At 40.7% G+C, this 22,213-nt stretch overlaps 1 protein-coding gene across 2 annotated transcripts in view; it reads left to right on the top strand.

Annotated features, from left to right (window-relative positions):
- The window catches only part of MFSD2B (MFSD2 lysolipid transporter B, sphingolipid), a 38,997-nt gene extending 18,270 nt beyond the window's left edge, over window positions 1-20,727 (top strand). The window contains exons 6-14 of one of the 2 annotated variants that reach the window (XM_068183339.1): window positions 242-411; window positions 4,450-4,540; window positions 4,635-4,756; window positions 7,084-7,167; window positions 8,452-8,532; window positions 13,479-13,588; window positions 15,120-15,263; window positions 17,153-17,228; window positions 18,239-20,727. In XM_068183339.1, the coding sequence (XP_068039440.1) occupies window positions 242-411; window positions 4,450-4,540; window positions 4,635-4,756; window positions 7,084-7,167; window positions 8,452-8,532; window positions 13,479-13,588; window positions 15,120-15,263; window positions 17,153-17,186 (836 nt within the window). In that variant the 3' untranslated portion in view covers window positions 17,187-17,228; window positions 18,239-20,727. Of the gene's footprint in view, window positions 1-241; window positions 412-4,449; window positions 4,541-4,634; window positions 4,757-7,083; window positions 7,168-8,451; window positions 8,533-13,478; window positions 13,589-15,119; window positions 15,264-17,051; window positions 17,229-18,238 lie in introns of both variants that reach the window. The other variant, XM_068183338.1, reaches the window with a different exon arrangement.
- Window positions 20,728-22,213: the final 1,486 nt, after the last annotated feature.

Genomic DNA, 22,213 nt, shown 5'->3' with positions numbered 1-22,213 from the left:
CACATCTCTTATGCAGCTTGTATAGAAAAGGCTCTTTCATGGATGCTTCTTCTCAAAGCTGATGAGAAAATAAATGACAAAACTCTCTTTCCTTGAAACTGTTCTATTACTGACCTTTCAGTTCTTCTGTTCTTGGCATTGCTCATTCCTGTAAGAGAAGTGGTTTGATAACATTTCTCTTCAGTGAGACAGACGAGCAAGATTCTCATCCTCAATGCACATTTATGCTTCCATTCTTTAGGAATGACCATGGAAGTGCTTGGGACCTTGATTGGAGCTGCACTTCAGGGGCAGATTGTGGCCAGTGCTCACGTCTCTCCCCACTGCACTGTGAATCCCTCAGTAAACACCACTGACTCCTGGCATGACACTCCCAGCATTCCAGACCCTTCAGACCCCTTGTCTCATCAAGTAAGTGTCTATGGGAACACACTAAGATATCCTATGGAGAAGGGTGGGGAAGTTTCTCTAATACCAGATCATATCCACCTGGATGAGCATGAACACTACTTCCTTGAAATCAGTGATGCTGGAGCTGAGGCAATGACCTTGTCACAAACAGTGCTTTCCATCTTTGCTGTCCTTGCAACCCCTCCTCAGTATGACACCAGAATTTCTTTGAGGAGCTTTGCAGGAGGTGCCAAACCCATAAAGCAGCCGGGAGGGACATGGCCACCCTTCCTTTTCACTAGGGGCTGATTTACAGTTTGTAGAAGCTTAGTAAGAAAAGCACATTTTACCCCTACAGAAATACTCCATCCAGTTCTGGGGTCCCCAGCACAAGAAAGACATGGACCTATTAGACCAGAACCAGAGTAGGGTCACAAAAATGGTCAGAATTTTTTTTTTTTTTTTACAATGCGAGTGACAAGGTACTGGCACAGGTTCTGTGGATGTTCCATCCCTGGAAATGTTCAATACCAGGTTGGATGGGGCTCAGAGCAGCCTGGTCCAGTGGAAGATGTCACTGCCCATGGTAGAGGGTTGAAACGAGATGATCTTTGAATGTCCCACACAACCCAAATCATTGTATGATTCCATGGAAAAAGGGTGGCTACAGTAGGATCTTTCAGTTCAGCAACACTGATTTCCAAAGGAGTTACCACTGGAGATCTCCTGTACATGTTAATGGCAATTTTGTGAACCAAATTCTAAGTCCTATTCGGAATCTGTATTTTTGTGAAGGTACAAAGCACTGTTAAATGTAAATGGTTGGTAACACCCCATTAGTGGGGGCAGATCTCAGTGGTTAACATGTGGAATGAACCTAGGGATCCATGCTTGTTTATTTAATTTTCCATTACAGGCTTTTCCTGTAATTTTGCACAAATAATTTAATCTCCTCATACTTGAGTTTTATATTTTTTGAGAAACAAAGAATGTTTTTTACCTGGGAGGAAAACCTAAAACCTGATCCAAACCTCAGTTAACACAATTTGATAGTCTTCCATTGTTTGCAGTAGTCTTGAAACAGGCCTTGAATTAAACAATTACATTGTGTAGTGGTTTTTTTTTTCCTGTGTCACTTGTGAAATCAGCAGATTGTTGGTTCCAATTTACCAACTGCTGGATTCATACTTTCTTTTTATACTTTCATCTGTTGCTCTGTCAGTGCAAGTCCCAACCAGTATATAAAATACCCTATGGAGAAGATTCCTTGACCTGAATCTAATCTCAAATGCTTGATGCAAATGAGGAAGTACATATTTGTGCTCTTCCTAATGCAATGGAGTAGCTCCTATTATCATGCTTCAGCAGCAGTAAAATCACAAGCTAAGGTATGTTTTTATCTATGTTTTGGATTTGCATACTCAGGCATCAGCACTGGTGGTCCAGGACGGGGTCAAAGCCTTGCCTCCCCCCATTCTCAGACACTATTCTTTGCCTCTGTGCCACCTGATCCTTGTTTTTTTTTTGGTACAGACTTCTCATAAAGCTGATCTGGGCAACAGTCTGAGGACAGCTGGGCTGCTTCTCTAAGTGGCCATGCCATTTTGTGGCTGAATAGTGTGTTTTTGAAGATGCTTGTTTAGTAACATGTAGTGTGTGTTTTAATGAGACAGAGAATGTCATTCTGCCTTCCTTTTTAGCTTCTAGGACAATGGTTTGATGTAGAACACTTCTGTGTTTATTATACCTCTGTGAATTGTCAAGACGAATAGCTTGAAAAGTCATGGAGCAAGCTGAATTTCATTGCACAGCTGTTTCCCTGTCTGAACCTGCTTCACACTAAAGTCCCCAGTTTCTATTTTGAAACCTCTGAAATGGCTTTCAAGGGGAAAAAATACACAATCTTGATTTATTTCCTTTCTGTTTAACCATATGTGCTTTCCTGTCCTTTTTGAGGTAGGAGGGAGATGGAGAAAGAAACTTCACAATGGGTTGAATGTCAAGTAGTTTTTTATTTTGAAAAACTAGCAAAAATCCATAGCCTAAAGTAGCCAGACTTTGTAGGTAGAGGCATTATCTTTAATTAAACTAGACACTAAGACTGGGAAATGATGGGAAAGCTGTTAGACACAAACATTTTTCAGATCTGAAGACATTGCAGTATGACTGGAAACCTGCCCTTTCTTCACACAGCAGAATATGCACCTAATTAATTGCACAATAAAGAGGAGATCTTGAATTGGATCTTGATGGATCTTGAATTTTGGTTGTATGGCTGATGGGCATTAAGCTACAAGTTGAGGCAAGACTAGATTAATTGAACTTGAAGTACCTCCATCAGGAAATATTTAGAAGAGGGCAAATCTTGACTTTCTTTTAGTGCCCTTCAGGAGTATGAGCCTGACTCTTTTTGTCACAAGGACTAATTCTTAGCTGCTCAAGAGCACACCTAGTTTTAAAAAGCACTTAATGAACAACTGGTATTATTTTGTTCCTTACTGAAAAAAAAAAGAATTGGAAGAAATGGCAATTTTTAAGCTCTCCTGAAGTTGTTACTATAAGCTTATGAATGGATCTTTATTACTGGAAATCAAACATGGGTCTTGATAGAGTTATAGATGGGCTACCGAGTTTTGTTCAGGGTTAGAGAATCTTATTTGGCCTACCATGAGTATCCTTGATGGTTTAAGCTCCAATTACATTTAATGATGACCTATGAAACACAATATTTAATTCAAATACTTCAAGCAAATAAACAAATACATAAAAACAAAATATAAAATTAATAAAGGAGTCCTGTTACTATCCTTTTTTTCATCCCCTTCTCTCCTGGCTCAGCTACATTTCAGGCTGAAATTGCCTTGTTTAAGTGAATTCAGATATCTCCACTAAAGCACTGTGAGTTCTGTGCAAACCATAACCAACAGTGTGAAAGTACTTTGTGATTTAATTTATAGCTCTGATATTAAAGAATCCCAAACCTTTATCCCATATAAAGAATAGCCCTGCATTCCTTTATCTCACCATATTATTTTCTGAAATGTAAACATCTTAACAAAAGCTGTTTTCTTGAAAATTTTCTATTCTTACATGGTTCATCTGAATGCATTTGCACCTATACTGTGTCTTTATATTTTGAAGTACATTCTTGTAATTGAATGTTTTTACCCACACTTGTTAGACTTATAATAGTTTCATCTACAATATATAACCAATAATTTGGAATTCAGTTTTCCTATCAAGTAATCATTGTTTCATAAAGCTCTATAAGCTATCTTTGATAACACAGTATAAGGTAAATTATTACATCATACTACAGAAAAATATTTTTTAAAGCTTTAATCCAAAGTCAGTGTAATCAGAGTTAGAAACAGTAAATGTGATCGGTGGTGTGGGAGGTATCCTTGGATGGTTTGCTCCCCTGGCTAAAAGGAAGCAAAGATTTCTGAATTTGCTTGGATATTTCACTAAATTACTGGGAAAACCAGCATGCTAGGTACCGTATTCTCAAAACATTGGCATGTAAGTATGATTTCTAAAATTCATTATTATCATCATGTGTCATTATTATCATTATGTGTACATGCAGAAACAGTAGTAACTATGTTTACATTAGTACTGAGAACTCTCCCATACGCCATGAAATTCCAGATTGCAGTCTGTGTAGCCAGATCAACTGGATTTACTGAAAATTAGAATGTCTCCGTGGATGATGCATGGTTTTGATTAGGTGACTGTGTATGTCTGTAGTTAGTCTCAACATAAGCAAATTTTTGAAACATTCAGGTTGCTAACACAGTAACCCTTTTGTTCACTGCTTCTTTTTTTTTTTTTTCTTCAAGAAATATATACTTATATGCCCTGAATTTATCCTAAGGCAGGTGTGGTTTATAAATGAATTGCAGAAGTGAACATTTTTCAGAGAGGTAGTAGATGCATTTGGCTGTATGCAGATGGGCATTTCTTCATTTGCAGGTGGTTTATCAAAAAGGGACTGAAATTTTCATAATGTCATGTCATTCTGTCAAAATTTCAAATGTCTTTCTTTCCTTTTGAAAGGCAAAAGTTTACATGATTGCAGCAGGGGTCATAGCAGGTGTGTATCTTCTTGGAATCGTTGTTCTTTTTCTTGGAGTAAAGGAAAGGGATGGTAAGTTATATTTAAATATGCCTCGATTTAATAATAGTTATTTCACATTCATTTTTTCAAAAGATTTTTATTTTATGTATTCTGCTTCTCTTAGATCCTTATGCCTTAAATTCAGACAGAGCAATTCCTTTTTGTAAGGGGCTTGCACTCACCATGAAGCATGGTCCATATGTGAAGCTTACAGCTTCATTTCTTCTCATCTCGACAGCAGTTCAGGTAACTTCAGACCCTCTCAGTCTGTGTGTTGGCCTCATTCCACTCCCAGCATGGGAGAGTATGAAATGCAAATAACCTTTGGCTGGTAACTGGAGGGGTGATCTAGGGGGTGTTGCCTTCCCCTGTAAATCAGTAGGGAACCAGAGTCCTCTTTTGGTGCCTGGGGTCCTGTGTGGCTGGAGATGGTTCTTACAAAGGAGAAGCATAGCCAAAGTCCTGACCATTTAAAGAATTTTTTTCCTTTCTGTTCTCTTTTTTTTTAATAATAAAAGATGAAGAACTAGTCCTAGTGACCCATCTGGGTCATTCTGTGTTATCCATCCACAGTCTCCTGTGGTTTCAGTTGCTTAGAGAATGCTTTTTGTCTTCTGCCTGTTCTCTCTGTGTGCCCTGTTTAAACTGTTGCCCCTCTCCTTTGCGTAGGTGACTGCTCTCAGATAGTGGCTGAACTGGGTCTTGTGGAGTCTTTTGTGATGGAAGGCATTAGGTCAGAGTAAGAAGACAATCAGAGGCAGGAAGCCTCACCTGTGTCAGAGTTAGGTAGAGCTCATTTTGAAATGAGGACCTGCAATTGGATGTAGCTCTCACAAAAAGCTGCGGTGCATCCTCCCATAGAGAGGAGCTGTAGAAAAGCCACTCAGTAAGAAACCCTCACTCCCCATAAGTACAGCAGGCTTTTTAAGCCTGACTTTTAGGACATGTTCAATTCAGTAAATGTATTATTTTACTCTGAACTTGTACATATCAGTTGAAGTTTGCTTTATTTTGAAAAGCAAATAATTATCACTTTTATGCCAAGAGACTCTTAATCACATGAACTATTGATCAAGGGAGTATCAGGACAGAATGCAAGAATATGACATGTAAGAGAGCAGTTCTATGCTCACCACCAGTTCTGGTGAATTATTAAGTTCCTTGGAAGGACTGCTTAAAAGTTTGTTTGCCAAAGACTCACTGAAGTTTTTTTGTTGGCCTGAATTTGAGCACAGCATCTGCTAGTCCTTGCTGGAATACCCAAGGGTGAGAAACAATAACAGAAGTTATTTCTGCTCATGTCTGGGATCTGCAGGTACTGTGGGTAACTGCAGAGACAGGGAGAAGATGAAAGGTGAAAGGTTTCTTATTGTCCACATCCTTCCAGCATCCACTCAGTCAGCAGGGATATAGAGCACATCTGGCTGCTGGCAGCCAACTACTTGCTGACAGCACCCAGAGAGAAAAAGATCATCTCAGTCCATATCTCTCTGTTTTGCTGTTTGTGCAGACTGAAGGGAAGGTGTGAGGGGAGGCAGAAGCTGGAAGCTCTGTTACTCCAGTTGGGCCAGCATGAGCAACCCTTGCTGCTTTTATTTGAGGGAGGGACACTGATTTTGTGAAATTTAGAGAGTGGATTACTGCTCAGCAAAAGAAATGGGCAGGTAAAGATGCATTAGCTGTAATTCCAGAGTGTGATATCCTATGTCTAAAATTAGGGCAGCATAAACAGGGACACAAACTAGGGAAGAGTTTTGTGGCAGTAGAGACAGGATACAACTTTTTGGATATCCTAATTTGTATACAGGTGATTGGCCACCTGTAATCTACAAGCACACAAAGGAGCAAGACTTGATCATGCTGCTGTGGCATGAGTATTAAATCCTCCTCTGTCACTCTGCTTCTGCAGAATTGCTGGACCTGGCCCTCCATCATATTCTGGTGTTCAGAATCCCCCTGAGTTCTGCAGAAACATGATGGTGGCAGTGGCCTCACCTGTCATATAACACAGTGCAGTTAGATTCTCCCATCTGATGAGGATTCAAATGTAGGGAGATATCTGACCCAAAGCTACACTCCATAGCGGAAGGTGCATACAAAACCAGCTGCTTTACTACAGAAAGTTGGCAGGAGAGTTATTACAGCTGAAACATTACTTGTTTTGGAGTCAGAGCTTCTGGAGAAAGATTTATGGCCTTGCTGGGGAAGAGAAAGGGCAGTTTCTGGCAGTAGCCTGCAGCTGAGACAACACAAGGCAATTGAGACATAGGGAATAAAGCCTCGAGACAGAATCCTTTCATAGGGCCATTTCTGTTTTGGTCAATTTTATGCTCTGTTAGGTGTGGCTTACCTCCTGCTTGCCCCAGTATTACTGGCATGTTATTCCAGTGATAATGGGACAGTTACTGCTTCTTTAAATTGTTGCAAACAAGGGAAGAATGAGACTCCCAAACTCTACATTTAACAAATCAGTCACCGACTATATTTAACTAATATGGAGTGTGATGCAATTTTTGTCTTTTTAAAATTTTCCATTGTCTTTTGGTGGTCACCAAATGTCTTAAATTCCACAGCTGGAGCAGGGAAACTTTGTCCTGTTCTGCACTCATGCTGCCGGCCTCCGCAATCACTTCCAATATTTGGTGGTGACCATCTTGGTGAGTTGCACTTCTCTCCCAAATGCTACCTGGTTCTTGTTGGGCTTTGGCACAAAATTACAAAAGACAGGAAGAGTTTTGTGTCTCAGCAGAGCTGTCAGGAAGCTACACTATCTTTTGCATTGTCTTTTTGAAATAAAGCTGGTGTTCCATACTGCAGTTCTAAAAAAATAGAGGTTTGGAGCTTTTAATTAATTCCTTGTTGTTTTTACCTGTAAGCCACAGCTTCTATAAAAGGCAGAAGCTGCTTCTAGAAAGGAGGTCTGGAATTTTACCTCCTTTGTCCCTTTCCCCAGTCCTAAGTGCTGAAAATGAAACAACTTCAATTTGCATATTCATACACATGACTCCTCTGGGCTAGACAACTTGCCAGGATAAATATTTTAAATACCCAGAAATATGAAGATTCCTCTCTAGAGCAATTGGCAGTGTGATAAAAAGATCCTTTTAGAGAATCTTTTTTCTTAACATGAAGAGGTAGAATTCTGCTTGCTTAGGTGATGCTTATCCTTTCCCCCATTATAAGACATATCTTTTCCAAAATCATTAAAACCAAACTGCTGGAGAGCAAAAGAGGAGTGCTGGGTATCTTAAGGCTCTGCAAGTCACCAAGAAGAGAGACAAGAGACAGTAAAGTAAGTAAAGACCAAAATATAACTAACAATTAGATGACATTTAAATAAAGATCAAGTGTAAGGCTGCCATTAGTAGCAGCTCTTCAGTGCATAGGTAGTACATTGCTTGTGGTTGTTGCTGCTGTGGGTGAGTAGTTCAGTGTCTGAAACAGTTATGTTGACTTCAAGCAACTATTTCTCTTTCAGATTATTCCTAAGAAGGGACACACAGTATGGAATGTACTCTTAAGTATATCTTAGGATAGGTTTATCTTGCACTTCAGCTTTCTTCCTGTACCATGGGGTAGAGCTAAATTCACTCATCATTTGTCAGGTTCAGGCAGTGTGGCAAAAGGCATTAGAACAAAGTGTGGCTGTTTCCAGTATGTTTGAACTTTCATGACTGAGCACAGCTTTGACTGCTGTGGCTCGCATTAGAAAAGGAAATTTTAAGACACTGTCTTCTAAGATTTGACTGGAAAATCCTCTGATGGATAGCTCAACAATGAATTTTAAAAAGTCACTCAAAGGATGAGGAGGAACAAGAATCTGCATGTTCACCTTTCTTTCAGGCTTTTATGTACTAGACAAAAAGATGTCTGTGAGCTCTACAGCTGAAGAAGACAGTGGAAGTAAGCACAGTACAGATACAGGTTTTTGTCCCTTGTAGGTGTCAGCAGCCGTGAGCGTTCCCTTCTGGCAGAAGTTTCTGCAGAGATTTGGCAAGAAATGTGCAGCATGTGGGATTTCGGTAAGCAAATCCCCTGAGAAAAAAAAAAAAATATTGTGCTCATTTAGTTTGACAACGAGCCACTTCAGGGGCTCTTTCAAGTGCTTATAACATCAATCTGTGTGAAATTTGCTTGTTCCAGAGTTTGTTTTAAATCATTATACCAAATTTCAGACAGATTCCAAGTTTCCAAGGGAAACTTTTGAGAAATGGATTGATGCTGGAGGGAGGTCCCAGTTTATTTAAGAATCTGCACAAGTTCTCCTCATTTGAAGCTTTCAGAATTGAGCTTCAATGAGGTTTGATAAATTCAGATCTGAGTTGCCTCATGTTGACAAGTTACGTGTTGTGCAAGGCTTGTTTTGTGTTTGTTATATGGTGCTGAAGTGTCTGTAATTCAGTTTCACAGAAGGAAACAAAAGTCTGTTAGACACCCCCTCTAGGAGCACCCACATCCCTCTGAATAGGGCGGGACAGTTATTAGTGAAGTAAAGAAAAAGGTGACCTACCTGAGAAAAGAAGCCTAGTTTAACTCTGACACAGCTCTGCAAAGCCAGCTCAGTGAGTCTGCCCTTGTCACTGATGGATTATTTTAAGTCCCTTACTTAGTGCAGACAGCAGCAATTTTCTGTTATCATCCTTGGTGAGTTATTGTATAGGCCTGTTCCTCCATTTTCCCCCTGTTTACCTTCAATTACTTATGAAAGAGGAAAGAAAAATTGCCTTGTGCACAACAAAGCAGGAGGACTTGAAAAATCCAGCCCAAAGCTATATGTCAAAATTTGAACAAAGCTGAAAAATTTAGGTCTGGTGACAAAGTTGAACAGTTATAATTTTTGGAATTAAAAGCTGTGTTGTAATGACTTCCAGAGAATCAGAAGTAACTTTAAAACCCAAGTTCTAAATATGCTGAATTGTTATGTGTTTTGAAGTAGGCATCTGGAATTCGAGCCCCATCCTTATTTCTTTTTACCACTTGAGCAAAGAGAATTGCCAAAAGCAGTGTTGGCCCATTGACTAGACCTGGGAATGCAGATTTCCTCCTTAGAAAATCTCCTCCTCTGTCTACTTGGCCACAAAAAATGTTTTCTTCAACCAACTTGGCTCTATAAATTTAGTTTTACATGACTGGAAAGCCTGTCAGCACCTCTGTAAACATGGTTTAGCTTAATTTTACAGCTGAGTTGCTTGACTGTTATGGTCTAAGTGGGGGATGGATTGAAAAAAAGCCACCTCTCTGCTTCACCCTGTAGACATTTCTCAGGGGACTCAGTGCGTGTTCAGTGATGGATTTTGTGTCTGACAATGCATCACAGGAGCTTCCTACCCTACCACCTTGTGGGATCTGTACAACTAATCTGTGCTCTCCCGCAATGAAATAAAAGCACATCATTTAAGGCTCCTAAGTTTGTCACTGGGGAATGTTCTACTGAAAGGGAAGGAGACAGGGAAGAAATTTTTTTTTTTTTTTTCTCTAAAACCTCACTCAGATTTCAGGGTGAGCATGTGATTGGAAATTCAGTTTCCTGAAAAAAAAAGTCACAATGCTCCTGACTAATTTTTCCTATTAAGGTGAGTCTATGTTGAAGAGAGCCCTCAAAGAGTTTAGAATCTGCTAGATAAGCAACAAGAAACTTGGGTTTCTTCCACTGATATTTCTCCCTTTTTACCCATTCTCCCAAAAGAGTTGACGAAGTCGTCTAACTGCTGATTAAGTATCTCAAGTTCCTAGAAGTTTAAAGCCTAGAATTTTGGGAATTATCAGGAATTATCCTGCTCCCAAGCAGGATCCTTGATAGCATTCTTCCCACAACCAGGTTGGTGCAAAAGCTAGAAATTTTTCTCTTCTGTTTATTTCCTTCAGCTTCCACGTGCTGTGTTAGGTGTCTACTCTGCCCTCACGGGGCAAACACTGAACTTACACTCAGTAAGTCTCAGCTGGTGACTGGAATTGAAGTTGTCACGAGAAATTTAAAGAAGTGTGGCATCTTCTTGATTCATAGTTTTGGCAAGGTGTCTAAAAGAAAAGACAGCTCTCTCCCACAACTCTAGCTTCCATCCTAGCTAATAATATCTTTTGGCTGTGGGTTTTGCAGGATTTAGTGAAAATAATAGCACCTCCTCACAGATATACAATGGTTTATTTGCTGTCTATGAGTACTGTGTAGCATGGAGAGATGTCTTTGGATGAGTCCTGGCTCTGCAGCCCCATTTCCACTCTCCCATCCTGTTATCCACTCACATCCTCCCTGCACCTTTTCCTGATTTGCCCTTCATAGTGTGCTGCTGCAGAGACCAGTACCACCTTCAGCATCCCAGCAGGGTCACCTTGCACGGCGCTGTCAGGGCTTGGATGGAAGGCATGGATAACTGCAGGATGTTGTTTATAACTCAGAGGGCAGCAGCCCTGTGACAAGGGGGCAGATGCCAATAACAGAGTATTTGCTTTACCAGTAAGAAGGAAGGAGCTGCATTAGCTGTTTATTGCAGTGGGAGCACTGCCCCCATGACTGCACTGCCACTGCATGAGCAAGACTTTAGGGCATTGTAACCTCAGTCCTGCTGGCCCTGCTTCTCTTTCTCTAGGAAATTATAGTTACAATCATTATTATTATCGATCTAGAATTTTGTTTAAGTGCTTTGGTTTCTGAGTGGGTGCCCCATGTGCAGCATAAGGCAGTCATAAAATTGCTTATAGACAACATAAAATCTGATATTGCTGGAGTGCTCTCTTGTGGTGAAATAACGATTTTGCCACAACACTGGGCTAATGCAAGGATTATCTGCCTGTGCTGGCAACTTGCAGTCAGAAAAAGTTATTTTCTGCCTCCTTAGCTTGGGAGCAAATGCTTTAGATGGGAAATGCATTTAAAACATAAACATAATGGATTAGACTCCAGGACTCCCAGAATCACTTATCATACAGAACTGTAAATAGCAGTGCTTAGGGGAATCACTCTCTGTGAAAGCTCTTCTCATGCCCTCAGCTCCCAAGCTGCACGTATAGAGGATTGAAACACTTAATGTTAAACTAATCCCCATCATTTAAAAGCCCTGTGGATAAGCCCCTGGTTCTGGATTCTACATGTGCTGCTGTGCCTGTGGTTCACAGGCATGGGAGATAGAGCATGTGACGGGTATAGGACAGCTGGGCAGTAGGCATTCAATCAACATTTTAAAAAGTAGATTTTCAGTCCTGTAAGCCTATTGATTCAAGTTGAAGTTGAAGAAATCTAGTGACTATAACTACTGCCAGAAAACAAATCCCAAGCATCCCAAATTAATTTGGTTTTGAGGGTAACCTCTGTGGCTTGTCATGCAATGTCATGAGTGGATCCGGCTGTGGGGAGTGGAGTAAACCACTCTGACTTCTGGGTTTAGTTATTGCTGAGTACGTATATGGCTTTAAAGTGGTGATTGGAAATGAAAGCAAATTCTTCCTCATCAAGACTGAAGATGATTTGTGAAATGGTATATTTACAGTTTACAATGACCACTGAAGCCCTTCCACTCCCCTTGAAATGCAGTGTAAGGAAGTTTTAAGGCATTGTCTCTAATAGTAAATTAAATAGTTCCACTGTCATAGAATAGAAATGGACATTTGATCATCTCTGTTATTTAACTGGCAGAAAAATCTTCACCCAATCTGATTAGCAATCTCCTGAGAATTATCAGTGTTCATAGATAAGGGAAGAGCAACTGACAGTGTCTAGCTGGACTTGTGCAAAGCATTTGACACTGTCCTGCATGTTATATTTGTCTGTAAGCTGGAGGGGCATGGATTCGGTGGATGGACCACTCATGGATAAGGAATTGGCTGGATGGTGGCACCCAAAGTGTTGTGGTCAATGGCTCAATGTCCAAGTGGGGCCAGTGAGGAGTGTCATCCCCAGGGGTCTGTATTGGGACCGGTGCTGTTCAACACCCTTGTCAGGGATATGGAGAGAGGGACTGAGGCACCCTTAGCAGGTTTGCTGGTGCCACTGATCTGTGTGGTGCAGGTGACATGCTGGAGAGAAGGAATGCCATCCTGAGGGGCCTGGACAGGCTTGAGAGATGGGAATGTGGGAACCTCATGAAGTTCAGCAAGGCCAAGCACAAGATCCTGCACCTGGGTCAGGGCAATCCTAAGCACAGAAACAGTCTGAGCAGTGAATGGAATGAGAGCAGCCCTGAGGGGAAAGAAATGGGAAGAGCTTAGAGCCCCTTCCAGTGCCTAAAGCAGCTTCAAGAGAGCTGGAGAGAGGCTTCCTACAGGGGCATGGACTGATAGGACAAATGGGAATGGCTTTAACCTGTCAGATAGGTAGATTTAGATTGGATACTAGGAAGAAATTCTTTACTCTGAAGATGGAGAGGCCCTGGCACAGGTTGCCCAGAGGAGATGTGGGTGCCCCTTCCCTGGAAGTGTTCAAGGCCAGGGCTTGAACATTTGGTTGGAGCTTGGAGCAGCGTGGTCTAGTGGAAGGTGTCCCTGCCCATGGCAGGGGGACTGGAATGAGATGATCTTTAAAGGTTCCATCCAAACCAAACCATTCTATTATTCCGTCTAGCATAGTTTGGGAATCAACCACTTCAGGGCTCTTCACAAAAACTATTTATATGGCCATAGGTTTTTCGGAGAACATGAATGTTTAGCGATGAATGTGGCCAGGGTCTGTGAGTTGGCTTCAAGACTGGTAAACAGGCTCTTGGGTCTGTTTAATTTACTAGTTCAATTGTAGCCCTAATACTGCTAACAGAGACAACACTGCTATCACTTGTCCTACTTTTCTCCAATTATTCTGGGTAGTAAAGTACAGATTGGCTCTGGGCTTTTTGGAAATGCAATTTGACCAAAATACTGAAGTGTGAGACGTTGCTGTGTGTGAACTGTTCTGTACATAGTTTTGTATTTTGAAGGGAACAATCTGTATAGCATTGAGCAGTGCATGCTGTAACTTAGATATAATGCTTTTCTTCTTCAGTGGATGATTCCTTTTGCAGTCATGCTAGTGACCATTCCAAACCTGATCCTGGCTTACTTCGTGGCCTTCGTCTCTGGTTTGAGCATTGCAGCATCTCTTCTGTTGCCATGGTAGGAGAATTTTACATTTGAGGTGGGGAATGGATGTATTTCTGCATTACATGTATGTACTACTGCATGGAATTTGCCTCTGAAAAAGGCAGAATATGGCAAGAGTCACTTCTTCTAAGAATCTTTTTTTTGTTTTATAGTGGATGCTATATGCAGTGATATGAGCTTGGTAGCCCTGTTGTTAACAGACTACATCCACCATAGCTGTAGCTGCTTTTTGTGCACAAGAGTATATAAATTAATCAGTCATCTAAGTAGTTATACAACGTGTGATAACATTGCTTCAGGAATTATGAAGTTAGGCAAATCAATTAATTCTGAGCAATTAAGAATGCAGCAGAGGACACATAAGGCAAACTATGTCTAACCTTACTTTTTATAAGGGCATGTAGTTATAGAACAAGGGGTAATGTGTCTAAACTGAAAGATGATAGATTTAGATTAGGTTTTAGAAATAATTTCTTTACTGTGAGGGTGGTGAGGCCCTGGCACAGGCTGTCCAGAGAAGCTGTGGATACCCCATCCCTGGAAGTGTTCAAGGCCAGGCTGGATGAGGCTTGGAGTAACCTGGGATAGTGGAAGGTTTCCCTGCCCATGGCAGGGAGCTGGAATGAGAAGACCTTTAAAGTCCCTTCCAACCCAAACCATTCCATCATTCTGTATATCCCTGCCTGAGTAGTCCTCTGTTATAGATCAAATACACAAGGTTATGATTATATGAAGCCAAGAATTCAAGGTCTTTTGCACTTGAGGACTGAAAATAAGTGGGGAAAAACAACTTAAGGATGAGCATGGCAGGATATTTCCTCTTCAGATTAAATAATTGTTATGAGATCACATTAACCAGAAAGCAAGACCATTGCTGAGAGCACTGTTTTTCATAACTTGTTTGTACAATGCCCTGAAAACTCCAGGAGATCATGGAATGCATAGTTTGAGATTAGTTGTCAGACTATGTAAGCTTTTCTGCACAGAGGGTGAGAAGACCTTTCTTTTTCCAACAGTAAATGATTACATATATTGGAAATAAAATGTCAATTCACAATTAACATCCAAGCAGCTTCCATTCTAATTCCCCATTACCTAATTCAGTCTCTTTGAAATAAAGAGAGAATAGATTTCTTTGGTTTCTGAAAATGTTGTTACCTTGTCAAAAGAGTTATTTCAGAGTGCAGCTGTTCAGCCATTCAGAGTGCCTTGAAATCTTAAGAAACATTGCGGGGGGTGTTTGTTGTTCTTTTTCAATATCACAACTTCTGATTGGAATGACAGGCAGACTAGGAAATTCTGTCACCTCTCAAGTGTTTGATGCCTTTTCAGTGATTTTCCACGTTGTAATATATGGCCATGCTTTTCTTACACATTTTTTGCCCGTCTTTCCAGGAGTAGAACTTTTTGAACTGGATTCTTTCAGGTGCATGGCTATATCAATAAGCTTAAAAATGGAGGACGGCTGTGCTCTATTTCATTAAGTCTGGACTTTGAAAAGAAATATTGGCTTGAGTTTTTCTTTTATCTTGCTCACTTCTAGGTCAATGCTGCCTGATGTTGTTGATAACTTTCGCCTGCAGAATCCCCATGGGAAAGGACATGAAACCATTTTCTATTCTTCTTATGTTTTTTTTACCAAGATGTCAGCAGGAATTGGTTTAGGAATTTCTGCAGCAGGACTGGAGTAAGTAACTCTGTGTTTCCAGTTAGTGGATCTACTCTGAAAGCATTCTGAGGTTACAACACTTTTACCCTGTGGAGTTAATTGCATTCTTGCCCTGAGCCTGAAAGTGCCAGCAGCTCCAGATGGCTGACCACTAAAGACAGGATTGGTGCCATCTAGGCCAGACAACTGAGCATTAAGTTACTTGCCCTGACATGGTTCTGTTCAGAAAAACCTGACTTCCCTTCAGATTTTCCTCTTTTCAATTACTCATGTAAATTCTAGTGGTTTATATGAATCAAGAACTAAACATGAAAGTGCAGGAGATGTAGGTCCCCCACAGGTGATACAGGTGCTTTTTGCATTCCCTGTTGCACCTGAACTGGACTATCTCTAGGAGCTTGTAAGACTTTACAAGGACTGGCGTGCTTCCAGGGGTGCCAGAGGCCTGTTCAGCATGAAAGGATCGCCAATTCCTGCATGATTTTAGGGAACTGGATACTGATCAGAGTCAGGAACAGCCTTTCTCACAGCTCTGCCTGTCACCTAGACCATGTCACTTTAGGAGAGGGTCTCTTTCCACTTGGTCCTGTCTGTTCTGACCAGACAGGGTGAGTAAGTGGCCAGGCATCTCTTGTCCTGCCTTTGTGCAAGACCTGGCAGAAAGGGTCTGTGCCTGTCCCTGCTACAGCACACAATAGATACTTAGAAGGGAAATCCAGCCCTCGACTCCAGATTAGGTTTTGGTAACCAGAATGTTTTGCTTTGGGGCCTTGAGCTGAAATTGTTAAATAACAGGCAATGCTTGGCTGAACATTTTGGGCTTAGGAATTTTAACTGCTTATTGCTAAAACCCTCAAACAATTTGCTGTTCCCCAATTAGCCCCTTTTCAATTGCATTCCAGTTGGGTCCCAGCAATTTATCAAGGCAGATGTTTGTGGGAAAACACAGAAGACAGAGTGATGCCAAATGAGCTTTCATTAGGTGGATGTTCAGAAGAAAAACTCATTCCACAAATTGGGAGTAGGAATTTGAGTATATCAGCAGTTGTGGGACTGCATGGAAGCCCTGAATCAATGAAGTGTACCTAACTCTGAGCACTTGAGTAAATTTGTCTATCTTGAGACGAGTGCTTAAGTGTGTGTTTAAATTAAAGTTAATTATTGCTGTTGAAATTGGTGAAATTACTTCCATGCTTTTAAAGCAGAGCTTGAATACTTTGCTGAATATTAATAGGAAACACATAACAGATTAATTTCACAGAACCACAGAACCACAGAATCACAGAATGGGTAGGGCTGGAAGTGGCTCATCTGCTTCCAACTTTCCTTGCTCAAGCATGGTCATCCCAGGGCACAGGATTGTGTCCAGACAGTTCTGGAATATCTCCAGTGAGGGAGACTCCACAGTCTCTCTGGACAATCTGTTCAGGGCTCAGTCACTGCAGTTCTGTCTCATGTTCAGGTGGAACTTGCTGGGCATCAGTTTATTTCCTTACATGGGATTCCACAATAATTTATTTTAAAGTATGCAAGAAATTTGATCAATTCCAACAGCAATAATTAACTTAAATGTTATGTAAAATAACAAGAAAATACAGAGATAATGCAATTATCTGAAGTCGAGCATAAAAATGAGGTTTGAAAAACACAATTTGAAATGCAGTGGGGAGAAGGAAAAAAGAGAGGTGTAGGGAAAATGGGAGTAAAGTCTTGAAGAGCGAGAGGGGTGGGAAGAAGGAAGCCTTCAGGTGAACAACAGCCTTTTAGCTTTGGACATACACACACCACTTGTTTCAATTTGTTTAGGTTTACTGGGTACAAGCCAGGGATATGCAGACAGTCAGATGATGTGATCCTCACACTGAAACTCCTCATTGGAGCAGTCCCTGCCATCCTCATCCTTTTAGGCCTATTTATACTCCTTTTCTACCCCATCACTGAAGAAAGTCGGAAAGAAACAAAGCTTGCCCTTGAAGAGTTAAGGTAAGACTGGACTGGCAGTAAAACAGCAGCAACACCCCCACAGCAGCTCTTAATCACACTGGGAAAATTATTATTGTAAGGAATCCCTATATTCCTTACAACAAAATAAAAGAATGTGCTCTTAGTCAAATTCCTAACAGAATGGTACCGTGACATGTTCCAGTATCTCTTTTTTGTAGTGCAGTACAACCTGCTTAGAGGACCATTCATCAGACATTTCAGCTGCTCTATTTACATTTTCTCTGGAGTGGCTCACAAAGCTCTATTGTGGTACACTGTTTCAGGCCAGAAATTAGGAATATTCTACATAGCTTAAATTTGTGGGGATCATGTGAATAGCTACAATTTACTTTTATATAGAAGAAAATGGTATGTTGTTGAATGCATTCTTGGTGTTTATGGGATACAAGAAACATCCAAACCATTTAGGAAAAATGGTTTGGATGTTTCTTGTAGGCAGAAAAGATTGTGGGAGAAAAAAAGAGGTCAGCTTTGAGCTATTCTTTCCCTTTTTACTCTGTCATTCTCCCTTCCTCCCTTTTTCTCCTTCTCCAAGGAAAATCTTGTCTAGCTCAAATTCCTCCAACTCTGTCAACTCCTGAGTACATACATAAGGACAGTCCCAGTAGAATGATGGATAAAATACCAAAAAAATAGATTATTTCTATGACTTGATTTTATTATCCCAATTTACTGGAACTGAAAACTGATTTTCATGCTAAGAGGTCAATTCCAGGACCTAAGCAAGGGTGCCTGGGACCAATTCATGCCCTAAAATATCCAAGATATGTGCATGGCAGATATGACAAAAGTCCCCGTGCAGGCTGGAGGGGACAGGGTAAACAATCTAAAATGGGACTGGTCCCTCTGTTCAGGAGCTTCAGTCATTGTCCTGAACAACTGCACCTTGCTGGGGGTTCTCAGCTGTTTGAGACTGCCAAACTCAGGTTGATGAGGCAGCAGTGAAAGCCAGAAGTGTGTTCATGTATCATTTGTTCTGCTTTTACCAGGAGGAGCCATCAAAGCACAGAGAACTTGGATAGCCACAAAAAGGACACCTCTGTCTGAAAGCTCTGAATGCAGTGGCTTTCCAAATACAGACTCACATCCCACCAACAAACTCTGTGAGAGTTTCCTAGGTCATTTCTCTGCTCACATTTTATCAAAGAGGACAAAGGATGATTTTGACATAACCAGTAATGAAATCAAGAGAGGACACCATTGTGCAAATATGCACCTAATTCCATGCACTGTGCTAGAAAAGACATTACACATGTTCAGAAATGCAAGCTCTTGAAGGCTTGGGGGGTTTTTGTTTGTTTTTTTCAATGGTTAATGGGAAGCTGTGATCTTGTTCATGGGAGATTTTATGCATTTGTAACTAAAAGGGGGAAAAAATTGTAAATGTGACCAGAGAATTTTTAGGGTTCTGAATTGGAAAATACTCACAAGGGCAATTGAGTCCAATTCATGATGCACCATCCAAATATTAGCTCACAATATACTTCACCCGTGGGGGCTGGGGTGGATTTTGAGCACAATCTCTACCTATAACTTGCACACTATTGTGTTTGGAAAGCACTTGGGAACCTGGAGTATACTATATGAAGTTAGGATTTCTTTTGTTTTGAAATTAAGCAAATCACTCATGCAGACATATTTTGAGGTTTTTTATTTTCATTTTTTGAGAGATTTTGTGGTAATCTAAGTTAATGGATTCTATAAGAAATAGAACCCTGCATTTCCCATTACTGATGTTTCTTTCTTCTGAAACCTTTAAATTGATCTCTGTCAGAAATGAGAACTTTACATTTTCAAAATCAACATCTCGCCTGAGGATACAAAAAATCAGTAGTCCCTTCCGAAAATTATATAATTCACATTTCTTTAAATTTTGGTCTTTAGGTAACCACCATACCCATTTCTCACATGGTGTAGGCTCTCTGCCTCACAAAACACCATGGCATGGGTATTAATCTCAGCTTGCACCTATTTTGTAATAATGAGGCTACACAAGTCTTTTAAATGGTGATTTTTTTCAATCAGGGATGTTATCATGCTTTAGATACATCAACTCATTTCTACTATAGATTTATACTATTGAGCACACTTTTTAAATGAGATTATCACACACCTAATCTCAGGCATCTTCTGGAGCACTGAAGTTCGGACCTGTTCATTCTTGGCTTCTGTGGTCAGTGCAAGTTCCAGAGACTGGCTCCAAGCCTAAGCTAAAATGGTGGGACTCTGAAGACACATCTAAACCTGGAAGGTGAGAAATTCAAGAGGTTTGTTCACCTTGAAGAAATTAGCAGAATGCAAGACAAGACATGAATTTCATCCTACTGCCTTCACTGTGTGACTCTGTGAGTGCCTTTTTGCTGTACCAGAAGTGCCTTTAGAGGACAGGCTTGCTGCTGTTTGGGAGCACCTGGAAGAAGTGGCCATTTGTAATTTGCTCAGGGTCATCTGGGAAGTGGCTCACAGTGCTGGGCTGGAAAATTGGGAAAGATTTTGCTGAAGGACACTGACGGAGTGTCTCATTAAGTTTGATACTGAAATCTTGTCAGGCAAGTTTGAAGTCAAAGGCCTTATGAACTGTCCTCAAAATGCTTAATTATGAGGGAGCTTCTAAGGGTATATTTTGAGTGTGTGTGGATAAGAGTTAACTTCATTTAAGATTTCTACTGACTTGCCATCCAAGGCTGGTGTTTTTTGTTTTCTTCCTTGTTTTAGTTTTTGGACAAACCAAGATATGTATGCCTGGGGCATATGTGTTTACAACAATAAAAACCATAAGCCTGTTTTACAATTTTGAGTCTGATGAAATTTGAAATAGCAGACTTACTGCACTTTGAAGTAGGCAAGTTACGTAGAAATATCGCATAGCTCCAAAACACCACAGAGAACAGTTTGGGACATTCTATTTATTCTGTACTATTTGTGTATTTCTGAATAGTCACGTTTAAAAATAACCAGAAGGCCCAGCAAAGGCTGTTAATGTTTTTTAATGGGTTATGTTTTCAGCTCCTATAAATCTGTAGCTACAAGGCAGTGGGTCTGTGTCAGTTTATATTAACTGAACACTCAGCCCAGTGATAAAAGGGCTGCAGAAAGTGCTGGCTGGGGTTGAATGGAACCATTTGAATGTGGCTTACAATACTATTTCTAGATCAGTTGTGCAGTTGCCTCTAAAACTGTGTAACACCCAGTCTGAATTCAGACTCTTGGTTGATTGTAAACTGTTTTCTTCTTCTCCTGAGAGACAATGAGATCTTTATCTCACTGAAATATACTCAGTCCTCACTTTGCATATGGTACCAATGGGAACTGCCAAAAGAAAAGATAAAGCTTCTGTAGATTAGGTGAAGCAGACTATTTTTATATTTTGAAAATATCATTATTTTATTTCATTATCAGAAATATAATGTGGATGTAATTTTGTTGAGAAAATGGGTGTATTTTTGCAAGTCAGAATAATGGAGGATTAAGTGCAGGATAAGATTATTTTTGTAACTTTCTTTTCTTAGACTCAGTGTTGTAAAATGAAAGAGATTTATATGTCTCTTGTCAGTTTTAAATTATGTGTATGCCTTATGCATGTTCAGAACATGTGACTGAAAGAAGCAAATTTTTATGTTGACAAGCATTCAGATTAAATGCTAATCTAATGTAAACCTCTTGCCTTCCCACTGACTGGCAGTAACAGGGGCCAGGTTTAATTCCCAGGGGTTCTCTTTCAGGTAATATCCAAATATATTAATAAGAATATGGGAGATTGGATTAAACCAGCTGGGTGCATAAGGGACAGCACTTCCCCACCTGCACACAGGCAATTCCAACAAATATAGGAAGAAAAGGAAAGGATAACAGTGTTGTGTGCCACTGGGTATTGCTCTGTAAGCCAAACCATGTCCAATTCCTTGTCCTTGCTGAAGTGCAGTGAGGGCAGCCCAAATCTTCTGTACTGGGCTGGTCGCTGGCAGTCAGTAGCTGAGCTGCTCACCAGTCACAGAATCATGGAATCACTACAGTTGGAAAAGACCTTGAAGATCATCAAGTCTAACCATCAACCCAGTCTTCTCATCCAGTTTCATTGCTTTTCCTGCCTAACAACAATGCTGACACCTTCCAAGGTTACCCCTCCTCCCTGACAGTTCCTGCTGGTGATCAGGTAACCCCATGTCCGAGCTGCTGTTCCCACCAGGCACTGATGGAGGGGGTTGCTGTTGGCCACCAGCTCTGCTTCTGTGTTCCCCTCCTGCCTGCCCCTGAGCTCGCTGACCAACCTTGGCTTAGCTGGATTAGATCCCTTCTGCCGAGGCCCCCACTTTAACAGGTGGACACCACCTTGGACATCTGTCCCTGGGGAGTTCCTGAAGGCTGGGACCTTCTGTGTCAGGTCACTGGCTTTTCAGGAAGGGCTCTGAAGATTTGAGTACTAATTCCTTAAGTCACTCCTGATCCTTATAAGAATTGCTGCTTGATTCAATCCCTGCTGCATCCTCTCATCTTTATTCAGCATTCCAAGCAAAATAGTTGAAGAGGAAAATGTTTTAAGGCAAACTGCTTTTGAGTTCTGAGTTTGTTTCCAAATATCACTTGTTAATTTACTTCTCTGCTTGCCTTCCTGGGCTGTAGACAGAAAACACAGACTTAAATCAATCTTCTAGGGAAGAGGAGTTTCCACCAGGGAAACTCAGGTTCTTTCAGACCTGGTATGAGTTGTCCAGCTGTAAGATGAAGAAGAGAGAGCAAGTTAGCTCAAAGTCCCATCCAGTAGATTACAGCAGTTTAGTGGTCAACCATATACATAATATGAATTTAATATCATAGTTATGTAAAAACAGTCTCAAAGTGTTACAATAGCCTTTTCCTTAAGAAGCCTTCTGGACTGATAGGAAACTCAATGGGCGGGTGCAGGAGGAAATTTTGTTTTCATACAATTTCACTGATTTTTTTTTTTAACTTTCTGCAATTCCACA

This window comes from Anomalospiza imberbis, chromosome 3, assembly GCF_031753505.1.
Source record: "Anomalospiza imberbis isolate Cuckoo-Finch-1a 21T00152 chromosome 3, ASM3175350v1, whole genome shotgun sequence".
Classification (NCBI taxonomy): domain Eukaryota; kingdom Metazoa; phylum Chordata; class Aves; order Passeriformes; family Viduidae; genus Anomalospiza; species Anomalospiza imberbis.
The sequence above is the reverse complement of the archived record's forward strand: the minus strand, read 5'-3'. Positions and strand labels throughout refer to the sequence as shown.